Source organism: Leptidea sinapis, chromosome 18 (genome assembly GCF_905404315.1).
Source record: "Leptidea sinapis chromosome 18, ilLepSina1.1, whole genome shotgun sequence".
NCBI lineage: Eukaryota > Metazoa > Arthropoda > Insecta > Lepidoptera > Pieridae > Leptidea > Leptidea sinapis.
In genome coordinates, this window is record NC_066282.1 from 2,646,525 (window position 1) to 2,658,707 (window position 12,183).

Genomic DNA, 12,183 nt, shown 5'->3' on the forward strand with positions numbered 1-12,183 from the left:
ATCTTTAAAATATTTGAAATAGAACGCTGACGAGCGTTGTTTTGGCATACAGATTTAAACCTTTATACCTAATTACTACCTACCTACCCATATTGAAAATACACAATAAATACTAATTGGTTATGGTTACATACTAGATACTATCAAGTATCAACCTGCTAAAATACTTAGTTCATAGAAGGTAACATGTACCATAATAATACTCATATGGGTATTACTAGGTTTTATATGGAATGGAGAAGAGTGAAATAAAAAGAATCTTTTAGTTTGTTTATTTGGAATATTTTAGTAAATGTTACAATAATAAGTCAATGTTATAATAACTTAGTATTCTTCAGCACCCTCGCCTTCACCTTCGACGGAGTCCATGCCGACTTCTTCATAGTCCTTCTCCAGGGCAGCCAAGTCCTCACGGGCCTCTGAGAATTCTCCTTCTTCCATACCCTCACCAACATACCAGTGAACAAAGGCACGCTTGGCGTACATAAGATCGAACTTGTGGTCGAGACGGGCCCATGCTTCAGCTATGGCTGTGGTGTTTGACAACATGCAGACGGCGCGTTGTACCTTAGCCAAGTCACCTCCTGGGACGACAGTTGGTGGCTGGTAGTTAATACCAACCTTGAAACCAGTAGGACACCAGTCGACAAACTGAATGGTCCTCTTTGTCTTGATGGTGGCAATGGCAGCATTGACATCCTTGGGGACTACATCACCACGGTACAACATGCAGCAAGCCATATATTTACCATGACGAGGGTCACATTTAACCATCTGGTTAGCTGGCTCGAAGCAAGCGTTAGTGATCTCAGCTACAGAGAGCTGCTCATGGTAGGCCTTCTCAGCTGAGATGACTGGGGCGTATGTCACCAATGGGAAATGGATACGTGGGTATGGTACTAAGTTAGTCTGGAACTCAGTAAGGTCAACATTTAGGGCACCATCGAAACGCAGGGAGGCAGTGATGGATGACACAATCTGGCCAATAAGTCTGTTTAAGTTAGTGTAAGTAGGGCGCTCAATATCCAAGTTGCGTCTGCATATGTCATAGATAGCTTCATTGTCAACCATGAAAGCACAATCAGAGTGCTCCAAAGTTGTGTGAGTGGTAAGGATTGAGTTGTAGGGTTCAACAACAGCAGTGGAGACCTGTGGTGCTGGGTAGATGGCGAACTCAAGTTTAGACTTCTTTCCGTAGTCAACTGAGAGACGCTCCATGAGCAGGGAAGTGAAACCAGAACCGGTACCACCACCGAAGGAGTGGAAGATGAGGAAGCCCTGGAGACCTGTGCATTGGTCAGCAAGTTTACGGACACGGTCCAGGACTAAGTCAACAATCTCTTTGCCGATTGTGTAGTGACCACGGGCATAGTTGTTTGCTGCATCTTCCTTACCAGTGATAAGTTGTTCTGGATGAAACAACTGTCTATATGTTCCAGTTCGGACCTCATCTGAAAAGAAAAAAAATTTTATCATAAATATATTGTTTCCATCTATCAGGTATTATAAGTTTCAATATCTTTAAAAGAAACTAACTAATATTTGACAACTTTATTTTCGGTTTGAGAAATACTAACAAGTCTTTGTATATTACAGATATGATAAATTTTATGGTTAGTAAGTTTAAATACTTATAAAAAGATGGTCAAACTAAATAGTTAAGAAATAATAATTAATTTGATAATTTAATATAAAGAGTGGATAAGTGATCATTATATCAAAATCTGAAATGAACCTCATGCCACACCAGCAAACTATGAACATAATTTGCCTTTAGTAAGATAAGTGTCCGGTCCCTCTAAAAAGTAATTCTTCCTAGTACTCACCAACTACTGTGGGTTCCAAGTCAACAAAGACAGCGCGGGGAACATGTTTGCCAGCACCAGTCTCGCTGAAGAAGGTGTTGAAGGAGTCATCACCACCACCAATGGTCTTGTCTGATGGCATCTGGCCGTCAGGCTGGATGCCATGCTCAAGACAGTAGAGCTCCCAGCAAGCATTACCAATCTGAACTCCGGCTTGACCAACATGTACTGAGATGCACTCACGCTATAAAAAAAAGAACACAAAACATTTAGGAATAATACTGATTAATGATTATATATATACCTACACTTAGGCTGAACAAGCTACATAACTAGTATAGATAGGCTACATAGGTACCTACGGGTAACTTTCCATAACGGAAAGCTGTGACTGGTGAAAGCTCGGGTCATTGACATTAAAATTTAAATCCCTACATTTTCGCTTCTAAATAATATAGAACTTTAACCGAAATATAGAGAAAACAATAATTTATTTAAGTATTTTAATAACGTATTGTAACTTGAGCATTTATATGAAGACAAAGGAATTTCTTAATATAACGTGCCGATGTCGATGACACCTACCAGGTATTAATAAAACAACGCACTAATGTAAAAAACAAATGCAGTTAGTGCTTAATTCGATTTCTAAACTTAAAAAAAGAATGCCACACCCGGTGACCGGCCTCAAAGCTATAACAAAATGGCGCTAAGTTCCACGCTGGCTGGTACCGCGTCCCCGGTTTAAATAAGTTTCGGAACTTAATCTTATTATAATCAATAAAGAGAAACTTCTTACCATTTTGATGGATTCTTGTTGAAATTAATGAAGAAATGTTAGTTAAAATAATTTATATTTCAGTCGGAGTTCGGCGTGACCGGTTAAGTGGTTTACCGAACGGATACTAAAGTTAAACCCACGCCCCACAGAAACGGTTCAACGGAACACGAGCCAAAGATAAAAGAATATTTAATCAATAAGCACCGGAAAAACCGTTACCAAACCATAAAGTATAAAACCATATACACATGATCGGATTTAGTACGACCGAACCATTGCACTGAACTCATTGAACCTGTAGCGGATCATATTCGATGGTATGTCGGATATTTATCGCACAAAATTATTATTACACCAGATTTTGTGCTATGGACAAAGCGACATAACATCGAATACGGTCTGGTATCGGACCGCGTCCGATGGTTCGGTCGGACCAAATCCGACCATGTGCTTAGGCTATTATGCCGCAACCAGACTATGCGAAAATTTATACTTGTAGTTAGGGCACATGATCTGATTTAGTAGGGTGGGACCATCGGATGCAATCCTTTACCGGAATATATTCGATGGTATGTCACAATATCCAATGTCCATCGCACAAAATTATTACTTTTACCAGATTCGATTGCTGTACGGACCATACCGAGTGCAACGCCGATGCAATTGATGCGATCAGTTCGTTCAAATGCGCAAAATGTAGCAATAATGAGTATAAATTATTGAAAATTTATCTCAATATTATCTTTTCATGTTTGTTTAACAAATACAGCTACATTCAAATCTTTTTTTGCTCAACAACTGATCATCCTAGCTATCTTGTATTATATCTTACATTCCTAGTCTTATCACTATTTCACATATAAAATGTTCCAATGTTTATATCAGATTGTTTTGCAATTATTCCTGAGTGTCCGCGCGCACGTTAGTTATTGAATTAAATTTTGCGAAACAAATAATACACGTATTTAATATTTGTCAGAAACTGTCTATTATTTATTTACCCATAAAATAAACTAAATTTCGTGCTAATATCAAAAGGCAACACATTAATGAAAAAATAATTAATTTACTACTTGCAACAAAGTGCCTACTGTATAAAAATAGGTAGAACATTAATTAACGATGTGTTGATTAATACATGCACTTAATTTCGCCAACAACACTGAAACAGTTTGATTGGTATATCATGTATCAATAGAGTAGTTAAACTTTGCGTACTTTCAGAGGCCTTATTACTTACGTGTTCTATAACTATGAGTCGAAAATTAAATCTTTCCTATAAGGTAGTATTTTACGCGGTGGTGACCAGACCAAGTCGTGACTTTCTTTTACGAGCTCGATCATTGCTTAATATATAGTTCAGTTTTAAATTTCAAAGTCAACTTAAAAAAGTTTTGTAGCAAGGAGTTTTCGTACAAAAAATAAAATCGGATAGATTTCAGAGGCTACAATCACAGTAGACATATATTATGTATCTTCAATCACGATTCGAAAAATAAATCTTTTGCATAGGGTGTAACTTTCCTTTACGAAGCCAATCATAACTTTTGAAGATGAGTTTTAGATACATGAGTCAATTGAAAAAGTTTAGTAGCAAGGAGTTTTCTTATATAGAAAAAATCGAATAGATATGTTATACGAGGAAAAATATGTCTATCTATCTATGTATCTATTTATCTGCCGAACTATCATTCAATGGGACCACCGGACTATCTGATGGAAATACCATACCCCTTCGCGATCCGATTCCTCTGATCTTCAAATTGTTTGATTATCGAGTGATTTCCGCGCAGGAGAATATTACACGCGCTAAACTGTATCTATGCGTGTTAGTTTATGTGGAGCAAAAGAAACCTTATAGTTAGGATAATTTCAATGAATGTATCTGACAGCTACCTACATGCTTGTCTGGCAAGGGGTTGGAAATATAAAAAGTGTCTGGCTAATGAGGAAACATTATCTGCCTTTTACCCAAGTACCTATTATATATAAAAATCAGCTTTTATACTATGACGTAAGTAATATAATTTCATGAACATTATGGGTGTCTGGCAAGGGGTTGCCACGATGTTAAGTATCTGGTAAATAATAACGTGATTTGTAATAATATTCTAAAGGTAATACCGAAAAATCGCAATTTATTATTTGATGTATTTAGATCGGTATTTTACACACCTTTAGTACCGTTTACCTGCCAAAGCCACGTCTGCTAAGGGGTTGGAATTATCAAAAGAATCGGGCTAATGAGGAAACATCATCTACTTATTACCCAAATATAATATATAAAAAAAGCTTTTATACTATGACGCAAGTAAAATAATTATAATTTCATGAAGATAAAGAGTGTCTGGCAAGGGTTTGCCACGATTTTAAGGGTATGGCAATTATTAATAAGGTGGTTTTTAATAATATTCTGAAGGTAATACCAAAAAATCGGACTTTATTATTTGATGTATTTAGATCGGTATTTTATGCACCTTTAGCACCATTTACCTGCCAGAGCTACTGCAACCCAAACTCCGTAATCGTCCATCGTTCTTACCTGTTTTGGAAGCATGCGCTGGCAAACTTTCAGCTTTTATAAAATAATGTAGGTAGGTCTGGGGTTCACGGGCTCTTGCTCTATTAGTTTCTCCGTGTCGTACTTGGCGGTTCATGGCACGGTATGGCGATGTGGTGCGAGTCGCCCAGCGGACCAATGGGAGTGTCAAATTCTTTGATTATATTTTGATGAGCCTCTTGATCGTTACCATTATTTGATCTAGGAGGCGTAACAATGTTATAAAGAATCTTGTGGACTATTTTCCTTTCATAAAGCATTTTTTTATTATTTCCAGTCTTTTCGTAGATTGGCGTAGAATGAATGTGTTGGCTTGAGTAAAATAAAAGATAGCTAAAGAAATTTTGTGCATTAAAATTTTTTTTTGCAATGACGTTAACAGATATACTTCAGATTTCGCTACTGCATTATCACTATGGGATCAGACATAGAGTAGAGTGAATGTTGTCCTCGAAATCTTATTTTACCCTTCTTAAAAGAAAGGAGTGATTGTTGTGGTAGCGAAAAAACGTAATAATTTTATTGGGCATATTAATAATAACTGTATAATATTAGTAAAGAATATTTTTTATCGAGTTGAGATATTGATTTATAAACCAATATACGGCCGTAGCATGCCTGTCTCACTCTACGTGTAGGTATTGAAATTGTAAGTATGTATGGCGGCCACACCGACGGGAATACCCAGTAAGGACTCACGAGTCACGAGCGAGCAGTGACGCACGCGCTAGTTTTGTTCGTCACCTACTTCACCGACCAGACAATGATCCGGCCGATCTTTTAAAAATGAATAAACATAATAAATATGTGTGTGTGTCTGTGCAAGTCCCACACGGTAGTGTGTGAAACATATAAAAAGTGCTTGATTAAAAATACTATCGCCTTTTCGTTTCATCGAGTTTCAAATCACAACGATTCTAAAGAAGTTTCACTTTCATCTTCACGGACTGATGATGCAAATGAGAATGAAAGTGACGGTTATAATTATTATCATTATAAGATAACTCAGAAGAAATATAGGCATATGTCGTTTACTAGATCATAACCAAGCTTGTGAATATTTGTAGCATAACGTTGGATATTTAGCTGGTTTTGAGGTGAGATATCTATGCGACCATTTAAAATGCATAGGTTGCATCGACTAACTGTGAATTGTAAGTTTGAGTACCACAAATTAGTAAGCTCACGAGACGGAGGTCTATATGGTAATATATGCCTCAAGCGACGTATATGAGGCTTGTAAAGCTGCAGTATGTGTAATATATTATGTGATATAATTGCTTACATTAAAATATTAAATAATTTTTAACCTTGGTGAAAAATAGGAAACCTTACATCTATCCTGATACCCTATATCCATCTCAATCTCTCGTAGCCCACCCCTGATTAAAATAAACTCATTGATAAGTATCGAAAATGATGAAATTGGAAGTGGTTTCAATAATCCCAATTCTTTTTTTATGTTTTTATAAATATACCGTTTACATGAAGCGACTACTAAGTTATTATTTCAATGCTTTTCAATGAGAATTTTAAACAGGAACTTTTCAGAATTTTCACTTCTACCGTATGTGACTTGCACGGTGGAAGTGAAACATACATACTTGCACACATACACACACATATTTATTTTTCTTGGCAAATGGAGTACGGTATTTACATTCAGCCAAATAATAAAAATATAGACGTTTTTATAACATTACAGTTTCCACTAGATTCACAGACACAGAGTAATCAATACTCGAGTTTGAAACAAGCCAATATTAGACTGTCGTTAATATCGTTGTCAATTAAAGAGGATGTAAATATTAGGTAATTTATATAAAATAAAATGTTCTTTTCAGAACGAATCTTTCGGCATACGCTTATTACAGTTATTATGCACGATTAATATTTCTACGATCTATAATGCTACGAAGGTATTACTTTACAAGTTAGATACTAGACATTTGTATTAATTGATATTATTGGTTGTAGGTACAGCTACAGTTTGAAACGTGCAGTGAGAATTCACATAAGTTTGAAATAGTAATTATAGTAGGACGATTGGTGACGAAGAATAATCCGGCAAATTTTGAAAGCGAACAGATGTTTTAAATGTAGTGGATTTTGGCTAACTCCATTTTTACAAGATTATATCCCTCAACTGACAATCTATCAATCACTGCACTTTCATAAAATTGAGTCAATCAATTACTCAATTGTCAATCTATCAATTACTGCACGTTTCATACAGTCAAATATAAGAGCGTTTCGCTAGGCTGTTCGATGACCAGTGTAAACGTAGTACTAAACATCTTTGGTAGTTAGCTCCCGTTATAGAGTAGTTTGACTTAAAGGTCTTAGTTACCAGGTCATAAAATCCAAAAAAAATAAAAATAGAGAGTAGTATATTCCTTGGTAGTAAGTAACTAGTAGACAAAAACAATATGTCAAAGTCAAATGATTAAGTGCCTTGTATTTACTATTTTGATAAATTCTTTTTTGATAATCCTATTTTATAATGCTGTTTCCTAAAGCCAAAACTAATAACTTAAACATTAATACAATGAATGAATGAGCGTACAAAATTAGAATTTATACTAAAGAACAATGTCGCCATTCTACTGGTGTCAATTTCTTATAATCTCTCTGTGTGTCCATTCATTTAGTTTTATTTTGTATTTCATTTATTCCACTGACTTCTTATTAAAACAGCAGATTCCATCTAAATACTATGACTTTATAATAAGTAAGTTTTATTATTAGTCCTACATTTCAAAATTTACTTCATAAAAATGGTTTTTTTAAGAATGATACTGTACTAACCTAAAATATGATATATTTATTAGTGACTTATCGCAATAAAATTAAAATTATAAATCGTAAATTCTTTAGTTACTCATTTTATTAAATATTTGTAAATAAATAAATTTTAGTCAATTGTTTCTTTAGTAACCTCCATAAAGAATCAGGTTATCCTATTTCATGAGCTGTCTTCAACATTGGTTATCTAATTTTTTACAAATATTGTGAAAAACAAAGAGAAGTAATGTTTCTGTATGAAATATAACTATTAAATTTCAGTTGGCTCGGGAACTGCTGGTTCATTAATAGCTCATAGACTATCGACAGAAACAAACTATACCTTTGTGGTTCTTGAAGCTGGTGGTAGATCATACTCGTGGTATGAGATACCAATACTTGGTCCACTGTTACATGGCTCTATTTATGATTGGGGATATGAAACAGTGCATCAGAAAAGTGCCTGCTTTGCTATGGAGGGAAATGTAAGTTGTAAATAAAATGAAATGGAAATGTAAATAAAACGGGCTAAATCATTAAATATTTAGGGATATAGTTGTTAGACAAACTGGAGTAACATAATATGATGATATCCCATCAATTACAATCTATGTTATACACATTTATTTATTTTATGAAACAGTTTTATACAGGTATTCAAACTCACTACATCCATAATATATTTCCCAATAAATGTTTATATATTCTATAAAAAAAAAATTGTACTGTATAATGTGGAATATAATATTTTTAGAATAGTCAAGTCACAATTTTATTACAGAAATGCAAACAACCACAGGGGAAAATCTTAGGAGGGTCTGCTAAGTTAAACAATATGATACATGTAAGAGGCAACATATCACATTATGTGGAATGGTTTCACAGAAAGTATCCTGAATCCTTTATTAAAGAACAATTTGAATACATTGAGAAAAATATTCTCAAACTTAACAATATCAGATTTACAACTGAGTTAAGTAATGGTATGTTAGAAGCTGCAAGAGAATTGGGTTATAATGAACTGGATATGGATTTTAAAAGTGGTTTTCGCAAACCCCTTCTGTATCAAGATGATGGAAAGAGATGGACCATATCTGATTTGATTTATAAGCATGTCTTAACAAATACATTTGTTGAAAAACTTTTGATAAAAGAAAATAAATGTATTGGTGTTAAACTTCTAGGTGGTTTTAAAATTTTTGCAAACAATGGTGTAATCTTGTCTGCTGGTACACTAAGCAGTCCAAAAATATTGCAATTGTCTGGCATAGGTCCTGCTAAATTATTAAAAAGATTTAATATAACTTTAGTAAAAGACTTGCCAGTAGGCAAAAATCTTCAAGACCATATTGGTACTGGCTTAGATTTAGTTCAGTTTAACAGATCATTATCAATAAATTCTTTTAATTTCTTCAATCCATACAATATTTTCAATTATTTCTTTCATGGGCAAGGCCCCTTTACAACTCCAGGTTGTGAGGCTATTGGATTTTTGTCAACAAAAAATACCACAGTACCTGATATACAATTCATGGTGTTACCTGTTGGTATAAGTACAGATCGTGGCAGCCATATAAGAAAAAGCTTGAATCTAAGGGATAAAACATGGTTTAATTATTTTGCAAACTTTTTTGAAAACCATACATCTTCTATATTTACAACAATTTTGAGTCCAAAAAGCCGAGGAGAGGTTTATATTCAAAGTAGCAATGCAGTTGTCCCACCCATTATAGATCCAAAATACTTAAGTGACAGGGAGGATGTTTCAACTTTGATTGATGGAGTTAAACTATTAAGAAACTTTGTATTAACTGAATCAATGAAATCAATTGGTGCTTTTATGAATACAAACTATTTTCCTGGTTGTGAAGAGTTTGAATACTTTTCTAATTCATATTTAGAGTGTTATATTAGACATTTAACCCTAACAAGCTATCATCCCATAGGTACATGTAGCATGGGGCTGCCAGATGAAAATTCATCTGTAGTTGATTTACAATTTAAGGTTCTAGGCATAGACAATTTATTTGTAGTTGATGGATCAGTATTGCCAACTTTACCCAGTGGCAATATTAACGCGGCTATTGCTATGATGTCAAATATATTTTTTATACAGAAATTTAAACCAAATAATGGCAGGCCAAAGAGTTTTTGTACATATCGGTGTAAATACTTTATAAGTGAATTTATTTTAAAAATTTGCCAAAAAAATATTTGAAAATTTAAAAAAATGGTTTTATTTACATTTTTTACTTATTTTATGAAGTAGAAGCTCAAGTATGCTTTGGAATCTGCTGGTGGAATGTTTCTACTACTGACCAAGCTCCTTTTTAAACACCATGTTGTTGTAAGAGATTGTGGGTGGTGGTGATCACTTAACAACAGGTTACCCATATGCTTGTTTGTCCTCCTATTCCATAAAAAAAAAACACACAAATAATTACAGTATCTACTATTTAACAATGAAACTTTGAATAAATGGTTTTGCACGAAAAGAGACTCATATGGTTAAGTGTGTTAATGCCTGTCATTTATAGAGCCACAGGATAGAATATACACCCATAGTCTGACAATGTACTAGTATTTAGTCAAAGTGTACGAGAGAGAACATCTCTAATGGAGGTACAGCAAGAAAGAAAAGGAAAGTGAATCTATTTTTACTGTATACAATTTTGATCGATAAGTCATAAACAGTCAGCCACACTTGGAATTAGCTTTATTAGTATTTTGAATATTAACGCTCACATTGACAAATCAAAATTGTTCAGGAATTATAGGCTGTCAGTTCGTCTCTATACGCTAGGCTAGTACATATATTCTGAGTCTATGTATACAACATAGACTCAGTAGTTATGGCTATGTAACATATTTCAATTTCACTATTTGTAAACCCAATATAGTATAAACCATAGTTTCTCAACCTTATTTTGCTCACCTTGAGAATATGTTTTTTTCTAGAGTATTTTTTTGCCTTTTTAGACTATATTTTTTAATCTACCCACGCCCCATCTGCGCCATCTCAATTAATCAATCAAATAATTTTCTCTGGGTCTTCTACTGCCATGTGGGCGACGGTGATTATCCATCAGGTGACCCGTATGCTCATTTGTCCTTCACTTCCATTAATAAGATGCAACAGTTAAAATGTTTAAGTATTTCTTTAAAAAGTTCTCTTAAAGATCCTTTAGGACCTAAGGTAGGTTATAAAATATAGCGCAAATAGCAATCTTCTGCAGGACAGACATGGTATTAATATCAATTGTACTGCCCCATAACAATACACCACGAAGGTAAGTGAAGCCCAGTTACAAAAGCATGTACGGTTTTTCAGTCGGCGTTTATGTCTCCCCAAACCGTCCACGAACTGCCACTAATTGGATATTTCTTCGTCATCTCTGTACAAAACGCTCTTCCTCTCTTCGGTACACCTCCTTTCTTCCGTCGTTACTATGATATTTTGGATGCCTCCAAAATGCATTGCTGTGCAGACTGCAGCAGACGACAGTATTTAGGAAGTTGTGATGCCATTAGACGGGTCATGCAGGTCTCTCGGGAAATAGTCGATCAGTGCCGAAAGAAACTTAATGTATCTTCTATCGAGTCCTCTCGGGTAAAATAAACGTTTATATAAGACTCAAGTTTGCGCGCTTACCACAAAAAACTATTTTGCCTATCACTACTCTTCGACAACACTTCCTTTTACGATGTTTGCAGGACGATACCACACACCTTCAAGAAAAGCGCGTACACTGTTCCAAAAAGCCGGAAATGCTCCTGTGATTCCACTGGTGTTGCAAGAGAATGTGGGCGGCGGTGATCACTTAACATCAGGTGACCCGTACGCTCGTTTGTCCTCCTCATCATAAAAAATACCATGCAACATGATTTAACTCTGGATGGAATTTGTACTATTAGGTAGGTACATATTCTTTGCTCTCGTCTAAAAAAAGAACTTTGCCCTATTGAAGGTATGACCATTTTAAGTGCTCACATGCAAAGTTAATAGGAAAAATATAAATATCAGCAGACGCCCTTTTTGGGTGTAAGAATTCTAAAACAATAACATTGTCGCGATGACGCGAGCGAGACAAGACTAAAAATCGTCAGTAAAAAAAACTCAAAAATCAGGTTTTCGTTCTCGGCTATTGCATCCTCCAAAAATTTACAAATTGTAATGAAAATTCACCAGCTGGAGGCTCCTTTGCACCGGATGCCGGCTAGATTATGGGTCACACACACATCACAACGGCGCC

The 12,183-nt window shown here is 35.0% G+C and overlaps 2 protein-coding genes across 3 annotated transcripts; one reads left to right on the forward strand and one right to left on the reverse strand.

The window, feature by feature from the left end:
* Positions 1-256: 256 nt before the first annotated feature.
* LOC126969483 (tubulin alpha-1 chain-like) lies at positions 257-2,772 on the reverse strand. The gene is made up of 3 exons (XM_050814937.1): positions 2,605-2,772; positions 1,827-2,049; positions 257-1,451 (listed from the first exon to the last, which is right to left on the reverse strand). The coding sequence occupies exons 1-3, from the start codon at positions 2,605-2,607 to the stop codon at positions 325-327; spliced, it is 1,353 nt and encodes a 450-aa protein (XP_050670894.1). The 5' UTR covers positions 2,608-2,772; the 3' UTR covers positions 257-324.
* Positions 2,773-7,589: 4,817 nt separating this feature from the next.
* On the forward strand, positions 7,590-10,546 carry LOC126969478 (alcohol dehydrogenase [acceptor]-like). Of its 2 annotated transcripts, XM_050814929.1 has the most exons (3): positions 7,590-7,877; positions 8,213-8,415; positions 8,712-10,181. In XM_050814929.1, the coding sequence occupies exons 1-3, from the start codon at positions 7,739-7,741 to the stop codon at positions 10,146-10,148; spliced, it is 1,779 nt and encodes a 592-aa protein (XP_050670886.1). In that variant the 5' UTR covers positions 7,590-7,738; the 3' UTR covers positions 10,149-10,181. The 2 variants fall into 2 exon arrangements, with proteins under 2 accessions (XP_050670886.1, XP_050670887.1); XM_050814930.1 differs by lacking the exon at positions 8,213-8,415 and having other exon boundaries at positions 7,743-7,877; positions 8,712-10,546.
* The last annotated feature ends 1,637 nt before the right edge of the window (positions 10,547-12,183 follow it).